At 36.2% G+C, this 26,468-nt stretch overlaps 1 protein-coding gene across 1 annotated transcript; it reads right to left on the bottom strand.

Annotated features, from left to right (window-relative positions):
* Positions 1-1,835: 1,835 nt before the first annotated feature.
* On the bottom strand, positions 1,836-14,094 carry LOC139973127 (ficolin-1-A-like). The gene is made up of 7 exons (XM_071979567.1): positions 13,889-14,094; positions 11,445-11,531; positions 8,634-8,705; positions 8,125-8,234; positions 6,588-6,896; positions 5,315-5,579; positions 1,836-3,466 (listed from the first exon to the last, which is right to left on the bottom strand). Exons 1-7 carry the CDS (start codon positions 13,941-13,943, stop codon positions 3,231-3,233), a joined length of 1,134 nt encoding a protein of 377 aa, XP_071835668.1. The 5' UTR covers positions 13,944-14,094; the 3' UTR covers positions 1,836-3,230.
* Between the last annotated feature and the right edge of the window lie 12,374 nt (positions 14,095-26,468).

The following is a 26,468-nucleotide window of genomic DNA, read 5'->3' as shown; positions in this document are numbered from 1 at the left end:
ATAATGAGCTGTTGTTTATAAGTGGCGGTGCGGAAATAGATCACTATATCACTACATCACTATCACACTACAACGTTTACCGTATGACACAGTTCAAATCACGTCGCCCTCTTCTGCAGAAATTTACTAGTGTTTCGGATTCGTTGCCTAACAGTTCGAAGTTCGAATAATCCTGGTTTTATTGCATTTCTTTCAAATAGCTCGGAATTCTGGTATTCATATTAACGATCTTAGTAAGCAAGTAAAATACTACGCATCTATGAAAGTACGTACGAGTAACATATACTGGCCTGTGCTTTGTTTTCGTTGGTAGTGTAACTTGCAATGCTGCACACTGTAAATTGCACGAATAATTATTAAGGTTAAACATATTTATCGGTGTTTGATGTGAAGATTAAGATCGACTCCAATCTACGTATTACATTTACACTACTAAACCAGAGTGAACGTTATGGGAGAGTATTCTCGGTTTTCACATTCGTTCTTTTAGTGCAGTTCTTTTTTTTTTTTGACATCCAATGAAAGAAAGTATAACAAAGAAACAAACAAGATAAAAGAAACAGTTATATTAAATATGGTATTCATACAGGCTTCATACATAAAATCATAAAAAAAAGTTATATGATACTGTACTTAGTTTAAATAGCGGGTGTAATTAGTTTTTATAATTTCATTATTGTTGACCGGAAACGATCTTTGACCTACTCATTAAAAGGATGTTGATCGTTCACTGACAAAGTAAGTAAACTTTTAAATTTATTTTTTATAGTAAAATTTCTAGTTTGGGATATTTTTGGATTATTGTGACATTAATGGTTTGCCAAATATGAACAAATTAAATATAATAGTATACCTCTGCACCTTACTCAACATGGGTTATCGATTTCATCGATATACCGATTTTTCATCGATTTCCTCGATGAATTTCAACAGATTTCAATTCGATGGATTTCATTCCTTGGTTTTAATTTGATTCCATTCAATTCAATTTAATTCGTTCGATCGTTTGTTCGTTCGTTCGTTCGTTCCCGGTCATCCCGATCATCTCGTGCATCCAGCTCATCCTGTTCATCCCGTTCATCCCGTTCATCCCGCTCATCCCGCTCATCCCGCTCATCCCGCTCATCCCGCTCATCCCGCTCATCCCATTCATCCCGTTCATCCCGTTCATACCCTTTCATACCGTTTCATTCCGTATATTTCGTTCATTTCGAGAAATCTCATAAATAGAATAATGTCAAATATTTTTACCTGAGTGTCTTTTCTGATGTTCATATTCATTTTACTAGCCTGGCAATGATACTCAGTCAGATAACGCAGCCTAACGCTCGAATCTCCCCACCACTCCACACCCCAACCCCCCCCCCCATACATACATACATACACAGACAGAATATCACACATCGTTTCCTCGAGAATGACTCAACCGTCATCAGTCAGTGAAAGAACCTATTGTCATCTGAGACGGATCCAGGATTTAATAAACTGATAAAGGAGCAAGTGTGACCGTGGGACCGTTGAAGCTGGTTCCGATGTAGGGAATCTGATTCCTGGGGGAGGACAGAGGGGGGGGGGTGAATCATGACATAATCGTTAACGATGGAAACTACAACAGGTTTCTAAAGTGACATATCGATGACGGATTATATTAATTAGCAGATTGGGGAGTCGGGATTAAGTAAATTGGCATATTAGGTATGGGTAATCCATTTAATATATCTGAACATACAATGGTGGTTGTTAAACTTGGAATTGGTCCAAACTATAGAACACATTTTAGAGACATTATGGAGACAGAAAAAACGACGAAAACAGGGCAATAACAAGAAATAAGCTGACTTTTGAGTGACTACATATATTCATCGAATCTCCAAATAATATTTATAACTATATTTACAAAAAATGATTTTGAATGTTTTCTTCCTATAATCATTTGAAATAGATTAAAGTGAAATTATACTCAATGATAATTGTACACGATGATAAGGGAAGGGGAAATGGGATGGATATTAACTACAAATAAATAATTGATATGGTTTTGCTTCGCCTTTACCATTATTGAAGAATAATAGTGAATAAATACAATCTTAGCCAATTCTTCGTCCGGCATTATCCGATTTTGCCTACAACTTTGAAACTATTACTAATTTCGTCGCAAAACAAATCGTAATATATACTAATATTTATCCTTTTTCTTGATTTTCTTTTCTGTTGTATTCTTCTTCGCGGATATTTTTCGAATAAATTTGCGATAATTTCTGGATCGACAAAGAAGATTTATAAAGAATGATAGTACATAGACTGTTTTATAATCATTAATGTAGATTGTTAACAACGATAACTTTTCCTGCTTTGAATTTATTTATAGCTTGTTACAATACAGCCAGAGTAGATGTTTAAATCCTGGTGAGAAAGTATGTCAGTTACAATTTAAAACAAAGGCAGTATTTTACCAATCAATTAGTAATAACCGATGTATTTAATATACCAACTGACAACCCTGTCCAATTTAACAATTATTCTAATTTACTTTGCCCAATAAGCATCTGTACTTGAATGATTTATATTTCTAAGTAGGTCTGTCAGCTGAGGTTATAATTATCAGCTCTAACGTTAATCTGTTGTTATCATTAAGAACCCACAGGCTACAATTAACACACATCAGTCAATCCACTAGTGATATGTGAGGTATGAAAGGTAACCAGTTATTATAACATAATTTGTTTTTATAAAAAAAAAGCAGAAGTTGCTAAATTCCAGCTGAGGTTATAATTATCAGCTCTAACGTAAATCTGTTGTTATCATTAAGAACCCGTAGGCTACAATTTATACACATGAGTCAATAAACTAGTGATCTGTGAGGTATGGAAGGTAACCAGTTATAATATAATGAAAAAAAAAATCAAAGAAAGACAAAATCACGACAACAAGAAAAATAAGGAAGCTGCTAACTTCCAGACACTTACTTGAATCGTAATGTCTATAGATTACATATTAGAGTAATATAAAGGGAAATATAGTAGCTATTTACCAAAATACTTACAAGTTCACTCTGTGTAACAACATTTAATATGCATCATGATAAGAATGATAGCAGTTTCTTTATTTTCAACATCAATGACTTGTTTCACTGCCGATGGTGATCAGTTTATCATCATTCTCTGTGTATAATGTTTAAGTTATCTCTAGATTATTCAAAGCTGAGAATTATTCTAAAAATCTACAACGCACTAGACAGGCCTTATCTTCATCTCAGTATACTTGATATTATCATAGGAACCAGACTCTCTATACCAGGATACACCTGACCTTACATTCCGCGCTGCATGATAGTCACCATTGAGGCAACGTAAATTACAATCCCGGAACCACCAGCCACAATGGTAGTCATCCGAACATCCTCCATTGTTCTTGTCCGAGGTACTGAAGGAATAATTCAAGCGATTCTTTAAACCTCCAGCACCACCTGAATATTAAACAATAACATGAACGCATTTTAATTATGGTAATGCATATTGAGTTGAAAATAAAACCATAAACAATCAACGTCGTGATAGAGTAATATGCATCATAGTTGGGAAATTATCTCAAAACATCACGAGATATCATATTATCAACTATCGAATCTCTATTATCATATTATAATGCTTGAAGATAAAAGATAAAAACAAAATAAAAGTGAAGAAGATCCGGGCACAGGGCTGGGGATGAATCTCTCACCTCCTCCCAATTTTGTGAAAATACTCTATTTTGACAACTTAAAGACAATTTTAATGAAAGTAATGTGCCGTTGAAAAACAACAAATAAAATTAACATAGGGTCTTTCTCACGGACGTGATTTTCCCAATGTCACATGCCTCTCTATCCCTGGAAGGTTTTGAAAACCCACTCCCACCCCCCCCTTCCCACTCCCCAATTGAGTTCCTTGCCGCTTCACCTGAATTTGAGTTACTAACAGTAAACTTGAATATGGTCCAAAAGACATTGTTATTTTACATTGTTTTAATTTTTCAATATGCCGACAAACTGCTAAACGCTTGGTCTGTATACTTTTTAAGATTACTGTCTAAAATACGGAAATATCATTTTTATTTAATGCCATCAATAAAAACAAAATAAAATTATAAACATAAAAGTGGTAATAAAATGCAAACTTTATACAGGTAAGGAGTTACTCATAATTTACGTAAGCGAAATCAATGTAATAAAAAATCACTATCTTTGATAAAACTTGTGTGAAATATTTAATTATTATTATTATAGCGTGTATTACCATGGAATGATTACATGCAGCTTACGTATAAAGAAATACATTGCCAGACTTAATCAAAACATATTTGACATCCAAATATTACCAGTTTACTTAAAAATTCTATTCACAAAGTATTATTAATATTATAATGAATATACTTCTCCTTCTGTCCATATTATCCTACGATCTTAACGTGTCACGTACGTCAACCGAAACATATGGTTTCCTCTTGTCTTCTTCTTAATATTAATATAATATTGGATGTGCTTTCAAAGCTTCCGTGGATTGCTTTTATAGGCTCAGCATAAAACTTTAAATTGATCTGGATTCGTCCAACGAGAGTGATTTTAAATTAAGACGTATCCTGCTACAACGGATATTGTGACATTGTTGACTTATTGTCCCTTCAGCACTAGCGTATATCTGTGTATTGTCTGTAGAAACATACATAAGTAAGTTCAAACGGATATTTCCACAAAATCATATTGGTAACAAAACTACTGTAGCGCATGCATCGTGAAAATTATCAGGGATAGTGTCAGTATATATTACAGTCTGTAATATATTTATTGTACCATGTAACCTCCTTTAAGTCCCATTACATTTATCACTGGAACGTGCTCACTAAACTTTTTCACTCTCAATTATTTCAAACAAGTTAAGAAAATATGTGTTTCATAATATTTGGTTATCGATTTTTTTGATCGATTGTTTGGCTTTACTTGGGAATTGCTCGTTTGAGCGATGTGCTACTTATTATTTTAGAGGTGTTCTATTGTCCACCAATCACAGGTTTGAATACAACATATCATCATATTAGTCCCCCTCGAGTTTCTAGGGCGGGCTTGTTGCCATCGCCCTGAAATTATCATTCTAATCAGAAGGGTTTCACGTTGACATTTTAATTATAGCAACGACAACTATAATTAAACCGATTGGATTTTAAATCATGATTACATCGAATTAATTTCAGAGAAGAGAGAGAAATTTGTTTTACGACGTTTAAGCATTGATTGTCTGTTATAAAGTTTAATCACACAATAGCCTAACTGTTCACAAACCTGCATTTCCGCTGTACTCTCCAATTCTAGACAGTCGATAGTTGTCACTTTCATTGTTGATACGGAACCGGTCAAATTTAGCATAGAATGGATCACCATCTCTGATCACAAAATCAACCCGGAGTTGATAATTGCCTTGATTGGTGAGGTAATACAGTTTATCGTTACCCAACCAAAACTCATGACCGACATCACCAAAGCCTTCTTTGTAGCTGATCCAGGTCCGATTGAAATCAACAGAACCATCAACGCGACGTTGGAATATCTGATTGATGGGGAGATAAAATATTATACTAACACTGTTATACCAGTTTCTTTTAAAGAGATGTTATTTATTCTCAAATTTTGAAGCGAGCAACTAAATTACATGCATGTGGTTGTCTAAACTAAATATGTCAGCAACTTCTCCCCCATTCTCATTGGCCTATTGTTGTATATATCAAAATGACAAAATAGACTAGAGTTATGACGTAATAAGGTCAAAAATGCCCACAACCTTAAACATGTGTAAATAGGATATAATAGTATGATTTTTTATAGTGCATTACTTATTTACGTAATACGCCACAGGTTATGTGGTCAAAGGATGTAAAGGAAAGTGTTAGCGTAAATTATGCAATGCATTAAAATGAGAAACAGAAAATGAGTTTGCCTTTTCACAACCTAAAGAGTAATGTGAAAAGGTATAACGCAAAGAGGAACATGTTTACACTGTAAAACTGTAGACAGTGCTCAGATACGGGGTTGTGGTGGTGTCTGGGTGCGGTTGTGTTGGGGTGTGGTTTGTTTGGGTGGATTAGGTTTGCTGTTTGGGTTTTGTGTCACACCTCCCCTCTCTAGTGAAAATCAAATATACCGTCTATATTAAAGGCAGTTATAACAGATTTACGGTCCATCCTCCCATGTCAGTCATATTATACATATACAATATATCGTGTAAACTATAGGATGTCATGCTAGACCTACCGTCCATCATCCTCCGTCAGTAATATTAAAATATACAATCGTCTATACAATAAGATGTCAAACTATAGACTTACCGTCCATCCTCCTCCGTCAGTCATATTATACATATACAATATATCGTCTATACAATAAGATGTCAAACTATAGACTTACCGTCCATCCCCCTCCGTCCGTCATATTATACATAAACAATATATCGTCTATACTATATGATGTAATTCTAGAGTTACCGTCCATACTCCTCCGTCAGTCATATTATACATATGCAATATATCGTCTATACTATAGGATGTCATACTAGACTTACCGTCCATCCTCCTCCGTCAGTCATATTACAGGAAACATCAAATGATGCTCCACTCCAGTTAGTTGGTATGATGGTATAAATACCATTAGTAGTGTTCCCAGCATCGTACCAATTCTTACAGTCGGTCATGTGTTTTGTACAATTCACTCCATTACCATGGTAACCACTCATGCAGTAACATTTGCGTACATCGTTACGGACTTCACAAACCGCATCAGAGCTACACTGGTAGAGATCATTGTAGTTCATTACTCCATTATCACAGGTTGAAATCCTTGTACAGTCTTCATTCACGAGAAGTGAACCATTCTGAATCAAAAGAGAAATCAAGTCATAAGAGTTCAAAAGTTAAAATGTGATTTAAATGAAACCGACAGGAAATATAGGACATAAACATTTGAAAGACAAAACATATAATTAAGGAACTGTGGTTCACTGTATGCAATATACTATCAATATACTATCTTATGGCTTTTACCAGCAGAGAAAAATGGTTAATTAAAACTTTTTTTTCAAATACAAGACGAAACAATGCAAACAGACACACACACCAATCAAATAAACTTGTACTTAAATAATATTTTATTTGCAAGAAGAGAACAGAATTCCACTCTCAAACTTTTGCATTGTAATTATCATAATATGGCATTACCAAAATCAACACTCCAAAAAGTTAAGAGAAAGAATACTAATAATTGTAGCTACTTTATTCATTTTATTTTATTTTATTCTACCAAACTCGTACAAGAAATTGTGCAATCTTGTTAAACCTCCCCAAAGATTCCAAGTTACGTTTAAAATATCATCTTAGATTATATTATGTAGGATACAATTGTCTGTATTCCAAATGCACAATAACTTATTATGAATTCAAATGGTTCTAACAGCGTAAAATCAACTTGGCTAAATTGAGCGGGTGCGTGAAGATGATATAGCTTGTTCAGAAAAAAAAAACTAACTTCACACTAAACGCTAAGTCAAGATGCAGTTTTACTTTACTGTATCTGGGAAGACACATAACGGTCCAAATTAGCTCGCAAATCACTTCACTAATATTTGTTTCATGGTACAGTTGATAAAACCTTTGTCTTTGTTTTGCGTTATTCCTTGGTCTTCTTTACCAAGAACAACGAGTACAACGGTACATTCTTCCATGCAGATATATTTATAATTCCGTTGTTACCAAAAATATGTCACGTCAATTCTACAAACAACTTGAAACTAAAATCCGCCGTATATTGTCAACAACTGTACAATCAGGCTTATCGATTAGGTTATTATATAACTTGAAAATAAAGGTTTATGAACAAATATTTAATGTTTCCATCTGGCTCCCATCATTTCTTTATCCATTTTTCGAATTTGTATTACTCACATGTAAAACGCAACAGTGGACTGAAACTTTCAATAAGTTGCATTCTAATAATTCTTAAACTTAAACTTGGCTAATGAAAGTAAAGAATAGCAAAGCTATTAACATTTAAAAATTTGAATTACATCGAAACATTATCGAAACATAGCTATTACTAATTCTTACCTGAATAACACTGCCATTACTCGTAAGGCAGTTTGTACGGATCGTGGTGTATGATGTGGTGTCAACCGGAAGCGAGGTACCCTCATTACTTGAACCAGGTTCACTGGTAACTAGAATGTGAGTAATGTCATGGTAGAAATGAGTGAAACAGATTTAGTATTCCAAACGTTCTCTATTTGATCTGTTGTATTCACCAAAAATGTTCTATGGTCGGGTGCTCTTGCCTTAAGTTCCAAACAGTGTACAGTTCTCACGATATTAAACACACGGATATTTTCTAAACAGATTGAAATTATTATTAACAGGGGCAAGGGGGGGGGGGGGGGTGGGCTGCATCTTTATCTTATGATAACCATGAAAGTAAGTGTATAATGTTATCAATGGTCTTTAGGCTTACTTCTCCTTTAGGTTCATTAACTAACAGTAAATTGCACATTTTTTTTTTTTTTACTGGGGGGAGGTGGGGAATAAATTGAATTTAACTAAACAAAATTAACAAACAAGCCTACCATCCTTGGTGGTAGATACGTCCTGTTCCTCTTTTGTCGTAGCGTATGGCGTGGTGTTAGGTCCACTGGGAACTAATATGTGTAAGTACATGTAAGAAAGGAGTGAAACGGAATTAGTATTCAAAATATTCGTTGTTTGATCTTCTTTGATCCACTGTCTTCACCAAACATATTATAGGGTGAGGGTAATATCGCTTGAAGTCCTTAATTACAGTGTAAAATCACATGATAGCCTAGGCATATGGCTATGGTCCTACAACATTGTTACATCCAGCCTAGGCCCGTGTGCGAATTTTTTTTCCCAAACAGGTTTGCAATTACGGAATTTTCAGCCAATCAATTGCTCGTGACGTCAGCATCAATAATGACCATCGCTTGGAAGTTCGAAGGCATTCACTGAGTTACACACTGACACTTAATGAAGTCTTGTTACGCGGTTTCCCTGCAAACGCCCTAACTTTACTTTTAATGGTTGGGCAACATGTTGACCTTACTTATGATACATACGCTACATTCTATCGGGTTCGTGTTTACGTCATCCAAGATTCGTCAGCCGTTCTATTGAAATCAGAATTCGTTTCGTGGAATGGGTAGGCCTACACCAAAATCATCTTCACGACGCGAGTAGTCTTGAATGAATATACGCAAAACAGTATATTGTACAGTATGATATATTTCCGTCACTGCACTGTGTAGCATGGTAGGCTCATAATTGACGCACTTAAGGATTTTTTCAACGATGACTATCAAGGAAAAATCCAAATCACTCAACTGTATGTGTTTTTCATATGAGTAGTTCCTCAGAAATGTTATGATCTCAAAATATTTAAGATTCTGTGCTTATGCACTATTTAATTGAGCAGAATTTGATCACAAACTGTTTGCCGTGTCAAGTTCTTTCATACCCCTAAATTGACACATTCGTCGATAAGCTAACTGTAGTGTAGGCCTTAGTACACATCCATTGACTTTAGATGTTGTTTGCTATGCTCTGAGCCTCTAAGCTCCGACAGGTCAGGTCCCAGAGAGTAGTGTTATCATACTGAGGTAATGTTGGTTATTTTTAGGGTGTAAGATTTCCAAATGCCCAAAATACGTGCAAAACTAGGGGAAGGGTGTTAAAAGCTTAACAAGTACCACAATTTGGTCATTAAATAGCTGAAATGAATTCAAACTCGTGAAATGTGTAACTCTGCTTGACTGCAAAAAGTTTAAGTGGCCTGCTGTATCGTTGCTAGTAATAATTGAAGGTGCGTCAATTACGGGGTGCGTCAATTGTAAAGCCTTTACTATACATAGTTTTAATACATATAGGCCTACAGCGCATGTGTTATGTACCCCTGTACGAAACTTTCACTGTGCGATGTTATCGATTAATGCCTTCACAGAAATCTTCGATCAAAGTAGATCGTACAATACTAGTGGGCTCAATATGTCTAAACCAATTTAAAACACATCTACATATATTTACGAAAAGCTGCGGGTAATTTTGAACGGGTATATCTTCGTTGCAACAAATGGATGCAGACATTTTGATAACCTCGAAGTGAAGATTTCATTGTTATGACGTAACTTTTCCGACCAATCATGAGCGACTATATTTACACACAATTGCAAACCTGTTTGGGAAAAAAAATTCGCGGCCCGTGTTAAACATGATGACTAAGTTTCACAATGAAAGTATTACAGGCGAAACAAAACAAAAGTAAGAAGTGTTCTACAATGCCAAGGAAGGATTCAAATGCAAGGTATTTGGGGCAATGTTCATCTCAACGGACCAGAGCCGTATATATACGACTCTCCAATGAACATAATTGATTAAATATTCTATGCGTGGTGTATGACGTGGTGTCAACGGCAAGGTAACCTCATTATCTGAACCAAGTGCACTTGTAACTAGAATACGTTTAATATCATGGGAGAAAGGAGTGAAACAGAATTATGAATAATTTCCAAATGCTTCTATATTTTACTTAATGTCTGATTTTCTAGAAATTTTTCCAATTAGGCGAATCGGAGGAGGTGGTGGGGTGGTGGTGGGGGTGGGGTGGTAAGATATTTTTTTGTTGTGAGTGAGAGGGTTCTTGATTGAATCAAGCATGGTGACGTTTAACATCAGAAACTAATCCAACGCTGAATAATCTGATGTTACAATAAAAACTGCTTATATATACTTGGGTGCTTTGTTGGGATACATGTTCATATACTGAGAACACATTATATATTTGTTCTGTCGTCGATATTAAGTTTCAAAACAAAATGACGGAAATTGATAGCTGGCCTACAAATTGATATATAGATGCTGAGTCGCCAATGTTATTAATTGAGATGTAAGTCTAATGGTCGTTTCTGTCTTAGACGACAGAAATGCTTGTCTGTACGATAAGACAGCTGGCAAAATTATCGTTCCTTTTGGAGATATATCTGCTTTAGTAAGGTGTTTGTAAATTTTTTACTAGTATGTCAAGGTAAGTGGCGTATAACATTCATTCCATTCATTAGGTAGATATCGCATTTTTGGTGTAAAATGATATTTTAATGGCCTTTTAATTTGTTAAGAGATGGTTGCCTAGTGAATGAAAAGGGAAAAGAAGGTCATTTTAGTCCATTAGGCATGTTCTTTTTAATGATTCATTGATGGTTTAAGTACAAGTAAAACAATTCTGACTGACGCGTGTGCTTTTGATGTAACATATTAAAATTATTTTTTTCTATATTATCAACCCGAAATATTTTGTATAATTTTATGAAACGGTTTCTACAATGAAATTGTCCGTAAACTAGAAGAAAGGTTTACACCGTCCATCTTACCTTCATTTGCAGTATGTACCTGCATGTCTTCCTTCTCTGCGACTTTATTTGTGCATTTAAAGTATCCACGAACGTCAGAGTCACGAGCTGTTCAATGTGGATAAAAGCAATTTGAAAGAGTACTTAAAGATATTACTTTACCTCGATTTCAGTATCGATTATTCATGGAGTAACAATACAGTACAATACCAATGTTATTGAATGTATATCGATTTTTTTATTTTCGAAATATTCACTTTTTAAATATATAACTATGGATTTGCACTTGAATGTCAATTTTCGCTACCTCGTCGGTCGATGAAGCTTTACTACTTATGTTAATCTAGAATGACTGTAAAAAAAATCATTTTATTTTCCTATTTGCAGCATAGTTAACTGTGACGACACCATTCACGCATCATGTGGCAGTAGGCCATCAGCTGAAGGTCGAAATTCGCTTGTTTCGTTCCAGCAACTGCGGGTCTAAAATTTCTCTACAGCATTGAATACATAAATTAACTACGATTAATGATCCAAAAGTTCTCCATGTACTTTCCTGCAGTTTTGGGATGAATCATCTAAAACTTTATAATAATTTAGTTTTCTCCTATATTTTCATCTTTTAAAGTATATACTATATTTGGAGTTGTTTTATGCTTAAATCCTTTGGACAAAGTTAAACAATATTTAGATAAATAAATGTGTTTCAGTACAATTAAGATATCTTTGTGATTGCATATATATATATATATATATATATATATATATATATATATATATATGTGTGTGTGTGTGTGTGTGTGTGTGTGACGACACCATTCACGCATCATTTGCTAGATACATTCACAAAATACAATCAAATCAAATGTTCCTTTCTTCGGCATAGAATATGCTTTAAGGATGTGATTTAGATCTAAATATGCAGAAAACTCCATGTACGATTATTAACATATCAACCTCTGTCATCGGAATATAATTATATTTATGCAAAATAAAATTTGACTACAACATATAAAATCAAACCAGTGCTATGAGACATACACAGTCAACCCATAAAGCTTGTTTTTCTTTTTTACTTTTCATCGGCTCATTTTACGCTAAAGAAAAAACAACTTTATTTTTGTAGAAATATGTTTGGCCTCTGCGAAATAAGTGAGTTCAGCTTTACAAAGAAAGTAAATAAGTTTCCAGTTGAGTTGATGTGACGACACCATTCACTCATCTTTCGCTAGATACATTCACAAAATACAATCAAATTTGAAAATGTCTTCCTTTCTTCGTCATAGAAAATGCTGTAAGGATGTGATTTTGATCTAAATATGCAGGAAATTCCCTGTACGTTTATTGACAAATCAACCTCTGCCATCGGAATATATTTAAATTTGTGCAAAATAAACTTTGTTTACAAAATAGAACATTAAACCAGTGCTTTGAGACAAACACAGCCAACCCATACTGCTGTTTTTTAAGTTTCACTTTTCATCGATCAATATTAAGCTAAAAAAATCACTTAAAATGAGACTTTCATTGACCAGAAGAACTTAAATTGCTACCAAATGATTCAGTTTAACGAGCAAATAGTTAATTGATTTGAAAAAAAAACAACAATTAATCACCAAGGCTTCGTCGCATAGAATTACCTCTGTATCAGTGTAACATGCCAATTGGAAAATTCCATATTATTCTTTGTTCTTTCCTTTGTTATTTGAAATGATATTCGATCCATAACATTGATAGTTTTGCTATTTAGGTATCAAACACGTATTAAATGAATTAAAAACTACTCTAAACTGATAAAAGGTTACTATAAAATACTCATAACTATAATATAAAGTTAGTCCATGTACCATAAAAGGCGTCAACATATGATAAAATCATGGGTCTAAAAGGTAGCTTAGATTTCGAAATTAAGGGCTTCTGTACCTAAAGGTTCGTGAGATTCTGTATCAAACGGAATAAAACTATATACATTTGATTACTATAATAATTGTAACCGCACAGATTTCTAATTAAGACCGAGTGGCTATTCAGTAATTTGTAAATATGGCTTGCCTTGGCTCAGAATTACACAACTTTACAATATACTCAATATATAAGTCGATCTAACAATTACTGACACAATTTTGTGTGAAGTTTGTAATAAAACATATTAGGGATATCATACGTTTTCTTAGCCATCCTTTGAGCAGATTTATTGGTACTGTTCGATATGCAATGCCATAATAATCTATTAGCTTCATAAAACTCTAGCTTCATTGCTAATGTCAACTAAGGTAGGTATCGATGTATACGGATAATAGAAGGTAGTATTAAAGAACAGATATATTTGTTTTTTACATGGGAGGATTTTTATTACAAAATAAACATTAAACGAAGACGTGAACTAGTCAACATCTTTCACATTACACTGTTTTACATATGAATGGACATTAAGTAACATTAAGAAGAAATTACAATAGGCTTACCTCTGATCAGGGCTACATAAGCTACTGTCAAAAGCAAAATAACGGTGGACTTCATGTTTCTGTTTCCCGATTCAAACCTCGGTAAAATGATATGAAACTTCAAAATCCAGATCAAGAACTGCGACGTACCTAACGGATTTTAACAATCAGAAGTGGCATGATGGTTTAATGACGGTCGTGTACTGCTGTTAAATAGCCAATTAGATCGCTTAGCTGATATTAATGTATATTTTGTCATTTGGATCTTCGTAACTAATGACACGTCATTTTAAATAAAAAGTAAATAGCGTATTGGCATGGAAACGAGTTCACAGGAGATTCGCAGTTTTGAAGCAATGGTGGTTTGTTTGACGGTAGTTTGCAGAAATTGTACTGAACAAGTCAAATGTTAATCCAAGATGATGAGAATGAATCAATTTATAACACTTTCCTTATTAACGTGCCATTTTAACCAATCCATTGATTTTTTTGTACTTTTGACCACATGCATCATCGTATGTTCATCGCAATCGTCATTGTCATTTGCACCTACATCGTCACCCACTTCATCGCTTTCGTTTACCTCATCGTTCTCAACGTCATCGTATATACCGTTATCATCTCATCTCATCCTCATTCATGTCACAATATTTATTCTTATCTTTATAATCATCGTCACCATTGTCAATTTCATCAATTTCGCCGTCCTCCTCTTTGTCGTGTTCCCCTTCCTTGTAACATCATCTTCATCCTCGTCATCCCTATACTCACAATCGTCATCTGTGAAGTCGTCCTCGTTGTTTTCAGCTTCCTCACTGGTCTATCATTATTGTCTTTATCGTCCTCATCCTAACATCCAGCTCATCACTTCCTGGCACTGGTTTCATTCTCATTATCACTGTCATCGCCAACACCATCGTTACGGTCAAAGTTCATTGACGTTGTATACTAATGCAGTATACACTTATGTGGAATCATATATTGCTTTCACATGTATTACACTACTTAAATTGCCTATTGTGTATCCTTGGAGTGTATTTACTCAGGATATTGAATTAATAGTATCAAATTCAAGCGGTCTATACGCGTGTAAAAGTTGCTAGTGTTTAGAACAGAACGTGGTTAACTGTGTATCTTGGCTGTATCCGTAGTCTTACAGCTGCACTCTGTGTTGTACTATTGGCATAAAAAGAAAGAAGTGAAACAGAATGAGTATTCCAAACATTCTTTGCTCGATCCATTGTCTTCACCAAAACTGTTGTATGGGTGGGTGGTGGGGGGGGTGGGGGTTGCCCGTATAATATCACATGGTAGCATAAGTCTAGAGTCCCACAAATATTCAGTTTATAGTCATGTATGCACTTGGTTTTAGGATGGACATTTGTATTTGTTGATCTAATCTACCAAAATTTGAGAAGAGGTGGGGAGGAGAAGAGCTTCGAATATAGGCACCATGCAGGGGTACGCAACCACATAAATATGTGGCAATGGTCATTTATGATATTTGTTGAGTTTTTCAGTAGGTGAATGAAATAAAGATCTCATCTTTGGTTATTAATATCAACATGGGTCTAGTTTTTTGGGAAAACACATATCTATTTCAGTGTCTCAAAGCTTGTGAAACTTTGATAAAGAAGTGAAAATAAAAACTTATTAAAAAGAACATCCTATTACAACACACGATGGTCGCAACAGGCAGGGAAGGGTACATTAATTTTCTTTTCAGGTAGACGATAATACTTTTCAGCATACATTATTTTTGCGCAGTATTGATAAACTGTAGATATCAACTCCAAGAAATGTTAGTTAAATCTGTTTCTAACTCATTTCCTAAATTTAAATTTGTTCCAAAATCGGTTTCGTTTTCTTTTCCACATATGCAGTCAAAGAGCTGAGACTTTGATTTCTTATTTTCTTATTATACAAAAGGGCGTTTTAATTGGTTATTAGTTATGACAGAAGTTCATATGTAAATTTTTCTAAGATTTTAGCAGAGTCTAATTCCGAATGTTGGCACCTGTTCTGATGTACTATATCGATTTTTAGAAATTGACATATGTTGTCGAGCTATTAAAAGGTTCAGGGATATTCATCAACTCCCTCATGGTTGTAATTTTAAGCCTTTTTGTCACTTATGAAAATGGGAGTAGCCGGTGTAAGATAGACGGACGGATTGGATGGTTGGACGGACGGAATGGATGGATAGGTGGACGGACGGACGGACGGATTGAGTGGGATGAGTTTCATTTTCTAACATTTTGTTTAAGAGATTGTTACGAAGGATGGTGGTAAATGATCTACAGCTGCAAAGATTCACCTCGAACTATTTTATCAATGAAATCGAAACGGTAAAGATACCTTTCAGTCGGGTCTTCCATTACACGAAAACCACTGTTTGTAATAATATCAATTATACATTAAATCAATGTTACTGATAACATAGGTTTATTATCCGTATAGAAGTATTACTGTACCACGTCATGGTAATACTCCAATGGTCAAAGTTACTCAGGTGTATAAGTTTCTTTGCAAACAGAATGGTATGATGCTATGAATTACCGTTAAATTTCTATGGAGTTTACTTACCACATCTTAAATAGTCGGTCATGAATAGTATATGTGTGTTCGACATGTAATGCTCGGGAAATATAGGATTATGCATTTTTATGTTTTTGTCACGTGAACAGAAACAAACAGGAGTTGATACAGACATGTAGCTTACTGCAATAAGTCACTTTGAATGTAGGCGTAATTCAAACACTTCGCAATCTAAGGCCACACGAGCCATATAGTTTGAGTTATTATCGTCTATGCCTTACAGTATAATCAGGACAAATATTAATTAACCGACTTGTTAAATTCATATTAATGAGTATGGACGGCTTTCGTTTCTTTCTCCTTTTCCCTTTACATAGTGAATGAAAAAGGACTGTTCCTCTTAGAAAAGGCCCAATAAGGCACACATTTAAATTATTAGGCACATTCATTATGGAAAATTTGTCTTGGAATGAAAATTCACATGAAATATTGAAGAAGGGACGTCAGAGACTATTCTTTTTACGGACTCTTAAATCTTATGGTGTTAGTGATTTTATTTTAGTGAATTTCTATCGTGCAATTATAGAGAGTATTTTAACTACAAACATTTTAGTCTGGTTTAGTCGTGTGAGTCAGAGGGATCTAGGGAAACTTCAGTCAGTTATCAGGAGTGCTGAGCGTATAATTGGCACTAGTCTACCGTCCCTCCATTCACTATATCAGGAGCGAGCACTGAGGCGTGTAGACTGTATTATGAAAGATCATTCCCACCCAGCATTTGTGCATTTCAATTTCCTTCCCTCAGGAAATAGATTACTAGCTTTTAGAGGTTCGAAGCGTTTTACCAACAGTTTTTATCCATCTGCAGTGAAGATTTTCAACGCGCATCATAGTCGCTAACTTATTTATCACTCCCTGTATCTTATGTCTTATTTGTTCTGAATTCTGTTTTATTGACTTAGCGCTCTGTTTATCGTACAAGTATACATTTTATGGTTCTTGCCGTACATATTTCTTATCATTCGTACTGTTTTACATCGTCACTTTTATCGCAATGTTTTTTATACCATTGTCGATAGCCTACCGGTATTTATTACTCATGCAATATCACTTTTATATGTGTTTCATCGCTTTGCGTTTCAATTTCATGTCTGTTTTAGAGCTCTTGTGTTTTGAACAATTTCCATTGTATTTTTATGCATGTGGCTGAATAAACCATCTATCTATCTATCTATCTATCTATCTATCTATCTATCTATCTATCTATCTATCTATCTATCTATCTATCTATCTATCTATCTATCTATCTATCTATCTATCTATCTATCTATCTATCTATCTATCTATCTATCTATCTATCTATCTATCTATCTATCTATCTATCTATCTATCTATCTATCTATCTATCTATCTATCTATCTATCTATCTATCTATCTATCTATCTATCTATCTATCTATCTATCTATCTATCTATCTATCTATCTATCTATCTATCTATCTATCTATCTATCTATCTATCTATCTATCTATCTATCTATCTATCTATCTATCTATCTATCTATCTATCTATCTATCTATCTATCTATCTATCTATCTATCTATCTATCTATCTATCTATCTATCTATCTATCTATCTATCTATCTATCTATCTATCTATCTATCTATCTATCTATCTATCTATCTATCTATCTATCTATCTATCTATCTATCTATCTATCTATCTATCTATCTATCTATCTATCTATCTATCTATCTATCTATCTATCTATCTATCTATCTATCTATCTATCTATCTATCTATCTATCTATCTATCTATCTATCTATCTATCTATCTATCTATCTATCTATCTATCTATCTATCTATCTATCTATCTATCTATCTATCTATCTATCTATCTATCTATCTATCTATCTATCTATCTATCTATCTATCTATCTATCTATCTATCTATCTATCTATCTATCTATCTATCTATCTATCTATCTATCTATCTATCTATCTATCTATCTATCTATCTATCTATCTATCTATCTATCTATCTATCTATCTATCTATCTATCTATCTATCTATCTATCTATCTATCTATCTATCTATCTATCTATCTATCTATCTATCTATCTATCTATCTATCTATCTATCTATCTATCTATCTATCTATCTATCTATCTATCTATCTATCTATCTATCTATCTATCTATCTATCTATCTATCTATCTATCTATCTATCTATCTATCTATCTATCTATCTATCTATCTATCTATCTATCTATCTATCTATCTATCTATCTATCTATCTATCTATCTATCTATCTATCTATCTATCTATCTATCTATCTATCTATCTATCTATCTATCTATCTATCTATCAATATACATTTTTATCCTCTTTATTAATTTTCTCTTTTTATTTTGTTTTTCATAATGAGGCTATATTTGGCCTTATGCTGGAGATGTCAATTGTTTCTTGTGTCGTTCTATATCAGGTTTCTTTCATAATTGATTTCTCCTTCATTAACAGTCTTTAAAATCCGGGTTTCTCCTAGCAATCTTAGATTTATTTCCTTTTCATTAATCTTCTATTTTGCTTTTTATAATAGCGTCTTGTTTGAACGTTACTGGTAACTGTCGATTTTTTGTTTTCTCGTAATATTCATTCAGGTTTTTATCATCTCCTACTCTTCATGGCTTTATTTTATATGCATTTTATACGGCTCATATGCTAAAGGGACTTATTAAGCTGATCAACTGATAGTTTCAATTAATACGTAACATAGATACGTAACATGGAAATGCTGGAGATGTCAATTGTTTCTTGTGTCGTTCTATATCTATTTTATAATATATCAAATGATTGACATGTAATTCATATCCATAATCAATACAACACGAGTAAATGATGAATTTACAGAAAGGATCGCTAACTAATAATGACTGCAAAGGCAAAAGCCTTGCGTTATTAAAGCACGAGGTAGTGTTTTTGTTTGATATATGTACACGACATTTATTACAGATAAAAAATAGTCTTGCTAATAATAATGCTTTCTCACATCTCTTTTGATATAGTTTAGAAACTTCCGTTTAGAAACATTATTTCTCCGTGTTGTAAACAGTGCAGGACATATTATTCCATATTACTAAACGAGGATGATTTATTGAAAAAAATAACAATTTGTTCACATGTTAATGTAAATGCTGGTAATAATTCTATGTAAATGCCTAATTTAGACGTGGAACTACCCATTAGGCAAATCCTGGTCCCCCCTCCACCACCTTATGTTTCATTTTGTGTATCTGTTCTGTATCTATTTGAGATTTTCACACATTCACCTGTCCGTGAAGAATGTTTCAATCAAATGGATTTACAAATACGATTCAAGAAAAGTTAGGCTACCATCTGAATCTCGCATGCAGAATAAAATAACCACCGCAGTGTGTCGGCTACGTGTTGTGCCAGCGCCGACCACGTACTCCGTATTGTACGGCTAGTGAGTAGTCTTCGTTACCCAGTCGCTGCGCATTTCCACCTTTCGGACTCGTAGTGCGACGTGTAACAGCTTTGCAGTAATAACTGTGCCACCTGTAACACATGTTACCGTGTTGCGAACACAGGGCAGTAGTTACCGATGCACGGTTGTGGAACATGAACAGTATTTACTGTACTAGCTATTAGTATCGAGTGTGTCTTAGTACGGTCAAAAAAAGTCAGATGTTGTACAATCGTATCACAGAACAGATAGATAGACAGACAGTGATATTGCATTGGTTATTGCAACTTGTTACTATTATAGACAACGTAGATGCCAATCGCTCATTTAGTACACTAAAGCCATATACAGTTTATAGCTTATCAACTTGAATACGCACCAGGCTGTTGAAGAATAATGAATATTTACAATGTAGGTTTAAATCATAAACTTGCCAATATAATGCCATATTCAGTATATAGTAAATCAATTAAGTACACACCAGTCTGCTGAAGAGTAGTTAATCTTATGAACAGGTTTCTTTTATGACATATCTTCTTTATTCACAGTGTTGACAAATTTCGGTTTCTCCTAGCAACGTACGATTTATATTCTTTTCATTAATCTCCTATTTTTTATTCTCATAATGGCGTCCTGTTTGCCCATATAGAGGAGCTGCCAAGTGGGTGTTTTTGTAATGATCATTCCAGTTTTTATCATCTCCTACTTTACATGACTTTATTTTATATGCATTATGTACGGTTCACATGCAAACAAGGAATCAATAATAATAATAAAGCAAACTAATCATATATGTTTTGGCCAATAAGGTTAATATTTATATATTTTACAAATGGCGAATATACACAATCAGGATGAAAGCAATTTAATCAGCCACCTTCTCAAACTGTTAATGAATAAAGCAGCGTTGTGGAACAAGAACGATTGTGACCATTCCAAGTTAAGGTTATAATATGTTCAAATTGAAGCAACACATGAAGGAGCAGAGATTAACGGTATTGATTGTCAAATTGGAAAACAGAGACATGTCTGCTCTAGTAAGGTCTACGAGTTTGCAACACATGGTGACATTTAATGTCCCTGACTACTTTCCTTCGGTATGTATATATCCACCCTGTATGCATGAAGCTGAATTAAGATTTTTCAGTGATCGAGAAACAAGAGTCTTACATTGTAATGCCATTGAATAGAACCTACAGCAAAAAAAAAAAAAAAAAAAACACCCAAAAAGTCAATTTGCTGATTCATAGTCATATTAGCTGATGTAACTAGAAATGAAAATACTTTCTGTTCAACTGTTACAGTCACAAAATAGATAAAACCATTTTGGTATATCAATCAGTTACTGCAATTTGAATATGGAAATTATTTCAGGTTTGTAGACAAACCGATTTGTCCTAGCTTTCAGCTTTTGCTACAGTCTGAGATTATTTTTGGATCCGTCGATGCTGGATACACATGACGTCATGTTTTGTTTGTCTTGAAGATTGCCTTGAACGAGTTTAATCAAGCGATCTCGGTCACGTTCAACCTTTCGTCGATCTTCTTGAAGTGCTGTGATGCTCTTGATTTGTTGACGACTGCGCAATGACAACTTGTGAACATCTTCCCTGGAAAATGAAAAACAAACTTATCGCTGACGTCATATTTACCTCGCCGTTCATCTAAAAAGTGACGCATATCTGTACTGTAGGTACATGTTCAATCCTATGGTAAGCATGAGCTTATTTGAGGCACCTTTGAAGCATTATTAAACAGTGAAGTAGTAGGGCATGTTAACGGTTATGTCCACATCTACCGCTGTCCATACTGACGCGAGATGCATCATTTTGAATGCATACTTACGTGTTCGTCTTTCGATGGTCATCCCTCAACTTTTCTTCCTTCACGGTGACCTTGTGTAATCGTTTGTAGGTAAATTGCTCAGATTTTCTGGAATATCTTTAGTTTACCTTTGTTCCTTCTTCCATAGAATGACAGTAGCATTGATCAAAGCTATACCAAAACAGTCAATACTAGTTAAACGTGACTAAAGATTCAATCAACCAAACTGAGACTCTCTCCTCAGTTTGTTTTCAAAGGAACTTAAATCAGCTGCATATAAACTACGCAATCCATTGGATTATTAAAAAATAATTTTCGCGTACTTCGTTATTCACGATAAAGTGACGATACACAAACAAATATACACTGGCAGATATTGCTGTTTTCTCGTTAGTCGTTTGAAGTCAACTATGCCTAGATTTTAGAATATGGCGTACTGTATTGTGACATTGATATTACTAATGAAATCAACAAGTTAAATAAAAAACAATGAAAACAGCGTAAATTGAATACAATAAGCATACATCATGGTTTATGAATGGTGATAGTACCTAAACAATAGCATATGGTTAGTGCTAAGATCATTCAATTCTATTCCAAACCATCCAATGTATACGGAAATCTATCAACGAATCCTTGTACAAACCATGCAGACTATACGCTCCCAGTGTTAGATTGTTGAATACAATCGTTCGGGGCTGACGCTTCCTGTAATAACATCCAACATATAATGATCTGTTGTTTATTAGTGACGGTGTGGAAATAGATCACTAAATCACTACATCACTATCACACTACAACGTTTACCGTATGGCACAGTTCAAATCACGTCACGCTCTTCTGCAGAGGGTTACGAGTGTTTCGGATTCGTTGCCTAACAGTTCAAAGTTCGAATAATCCTGGTTTTATTGCATTTCTTTCAAATAGCTCGGTATTTTGGTATTCATATTAACGATCTTAGTAGCAAATAAAATACTACGCATCTACGAAAGTACTGTTACGAAGTCCAGATATCATGGTTTGGGAAACGAACACCATAAAGTAGGTTAGATAGGTTTTTTTTAAAAGAATCTAATGCGTGTCTCTTGGTAACAAAAATATATAACTTAGCAAAAATACATTACATACCTTAATACTTAAAGTTAACTTAGCGCGCACGCAAGGTACCTCGCTACCGCTGGGCTCTCCGTCGGGGTGTCAAATCCCAGGGTAGTCTGTAACCGTAGTGCGGGTGTGTCTGGAAGCTTCCGGAAGGCGCTTTTCGTATAAATAACAGCTCCGGTATAGAGAACAGGACCAGGTAAGGTAAATAATAAGTTCAGAAGAATGGTATCCAAAAGAGAGTTAAGAGTAAGTCACACACAGCGTGGTTGGCATGGTGAAGAAAGGCCGGAACGGAAAAGGTAGGTTTTCTAAGGGCTATGCAGACATAGTTGTGATACGTGGCGTGACGTACAGGTTGGTGCCACCGGGAGAAGAGACCGAGCCACTCCTTGAAAACTAATTTATATGGCATTCGGTGAGGTTACTCGACCGTAGCTTAGAACTGCACTGATTGTGCTCTGCGTTTACAAATTAGCATAATAATACACCATTAAAGAATTACATAACATCAATTAGCGTAGTTAACCTTTAAAGTAACATGCTGCATCATAACAGTACGTACGAGTAACATATACTGGCCTGTGCTTTGTTTTCGTTGGTATTGTAACTTGCAATGCTGCACACTGTATATTGCACGAATAATTATTAAGGTTAATCATATTTATTGGTGTTTGATGTGAAGATTAAGATCGACTCCAATCTACGTATTACATTTACACTACTAAACCAGAGTGAACGCATATGGGAGAGTATTCTCGGTTGTCACATTCGTTACTTTTGTTGCAGTTCTTTTTTATGACATCCAATGAAAGAAAGTATAACAAAGAAACAAACAAGATAAAAGAAACAGTTATATTAAATATGGTATTCATAAAGGCTTCATACATAAAATCATAAAAAAGTTATATGATACTGTAATTAGTTAGGTTAAATAGCGGGTGTAAACAGTTTTTATAATTTTATTATTGTTGACCAGAAACGATCTTTGACCTTCTCATTAAAAGGATATTGATCGTTCACTGACAAAGTAAGCAAACTTTTCAATATATATCTTTTATTGTAATATTTCTAGTTTGGGATATTTTTGGAATATTGTGATATACATGGTTTGCCAAATATGAACACATTAAATATGATAGTATACCTCTGCACCTTACTCAACATGGGTTATCGATTTCATCGATATACCGATTTTTCATCGTTTTTGTCGATGAATTTTAATAGATTTCAAATCGATGGATTTCATTTCTTGGTTTTAATTTCATTCCATTCCATTCCATTCAATTTAATTCGTTCGTTCGTTCGTTCGTTCGTTCGTTCGTTCGTTCGTTCGTTCGTTCGTTCGTTCGTTCGTTCGTTCGTTCGTCGTTCATCCCGCTCATCCCGCTCATCCCGCTTATCCCGCTCATCTTGCTCATCCGGCTCATCCCAATGATGCCGCTCATCCGGCTCATCCGGCTCATCCGGCTCATCCGGCTCATCCCACTGATCCCGCTCATCCCGCTCATCCCGCTCATCCCGCTCATCCCGTTCTTCCCGCTCATCCCGTTCATCCCGCTCATCCCGCTCATCCCGTTCTTCCCGCTCATCCCGTTCATCCCGCTCATCCCGCTCATCCCGCTCATCTCGCTCATCCCGCTCATTTCGCTCATCCCGCTCATCCCGCTCATCCCGCTCATCCCGCTCATCCGGCTCATCCCACTGATCCCGCTCATCCCGCTGATCCCGGTGATCCCGTTCATCACGCTCATCCCGTTCATCTCGCTCATCTCGTTCATCTCGCTCATCTCGTTCATCTCGCTCATCCCGCTCATTTCGCTCATCCCGCTCATCCCGCTCATCCCGCTCATCCCACTCATCCCGCTCATCCGGCTCATCCGGCTCATCCGGCTCATCCCGCTCATCCCGCTCATCCCGTTCATCCCGTTCATCCCGCTCATCCCGCTCATCCCGCTCATCTCGCTCATCTCGCTCATCCCGCTCATCCCGCTCATCCCGCTCATCCCGCTCATCCCGCTCATCCCGCTCATCCCGCTCATCCCGCTCATCCCGCTCATCCCGCTCATCCCGCTCATCCCGTTCATCCCGTTCATCACGCTCATCCCGTTCATCCCGCTCATCCCGCTCATCCCGCTCATCCCGCTCATCCCGCTCATCCCGCTCATCCCGCTCATCCGGCTCATCCGTCTCATCCCGCTCATCCCGCTCATCCCGTTCATCCCGTTCATCCCGCTCATCCCGCTCATCCCGCTCATCCCGCTCATCCCGCTCATCCCGCTCATCCGGCTCATCCGGCTCATCCGGCTCATCCCGCTCATCCCGCTCATCCCGTTCATCCCGTTCATCCCGCTCATCCCGCTCATCCCGCTCATCTCGCTCATCTCGCTCATCCCGCTCATCCCGCTCATCCCGCTCATCCCGCTCATCCCGCTCATCCCGCTCATCCCGCTCATCCCGCTCATCCCGCTCATCCCGCTCATCCCGCTCATCCCGCTCATCCCGCTCATCCCGTTCATCCCGTTCATCCCGCTCATCCCGCTCATCCCGCTCATCCCGCTCATCCCGCTCATCCCGCTCATCTCGCTCATCTCGCTCATCCCGCTCATCCCGCTCATCCCGCTCATCCCGCTCATCCCGCTCATCTGGCTCATCTGGCTCATCCCGCTCATCCCACTGATCCCGCTGATCCCGCTGATCCCGCTGATCCCTATGATCCCGTTCATCCCGCTCATCTCGCTCATCCCGCTCATTTCGCTCATCCCGCTCATCCCGCTCATCCCGCTCATCCCGCTCATCCCGCTCATCCCGCTCATCCCGCTCATCCCGCTCATCCCGCTCATCCCGCTCATCCCGTTCATCCCGTTCATCCCGCCCATCCCGTTCATCCCGCACATCCCGCTCATCCCGCTCATCCCGCTCATCTCGCTCATCTCGCTCATCCCGCTCATCCCGCTCATCTCGTTCATTCCGTTTCATACCGTTTCATTCCGTAGCCTATATTTCGTTCATTTCGAGAAATCTCATCAATATAATCATGTCAAATATTTTTACCTGAGTGTCTTTTGTGTTGTTCATATTCATTTTACTAGCCTGGCAATGATACTAAATCAGTTAGATAACGCAGCCTAACGCTCGAATCTCCCCCACCACTCGACACTCCAAACCCCACCCCCTCCTCCTACATACATACACAGACAGAATATCACACATCGTTTTCCTCGAGAATGACTCAACCGTCATAAGTCAGTGAAAGAACCTATTGTCATTTGAGACGGATCCAGGATTTTATAAACTGATAAAGTAGGAAGTGTGACCGTGAGAACGTTGAAACTGGTTCCGATGTAGGGAAACTGATTCCTGGGGGAGGACAGAGGGGGGGGGGGGTGAATCATGACATTATCTTTAACGATGGAAACTACAACAGGTTTCTAAAGTGACATATTGATGACGGATTATATTAATTAGCAGATTTGGGAGTCGGGATTAAGTAAATTTGCATATTAGGGATGGAGTATTCCATTTAATACATCTGAACATACGATGGTGGTTGTTTAACTTGGAATTAGTCAAAACTATAGAAGAAATTTTAGAGACATTATGGAGACAGAAAGAACGACGAAAAGAGGGCAATGACAAGAAATAAGC

The sequence above is a fragment of the Apostichopus japonicus genome, chromosome 9, assembly GCF_037975245.1.
Source record: "Apostichopus japonicus isolate 1M-3 chromosome 9, ASM3797524v1, whole genome shotgun sequence".
In the NCBI taxonomy this organism is placed as follows: domain Eukaryota; kingdom Metazoa; phylum Echinodermata; class Holothuroidea; order Aspidochirotida; family Stichopodidae; genus Apostichopus; species Apostichopus japonicus.
The sequence above is the reverse complement of the archived record's forward strand: the minus strand, read 5'-3'. Positions and strand labels throughout refer to the sequence as shown.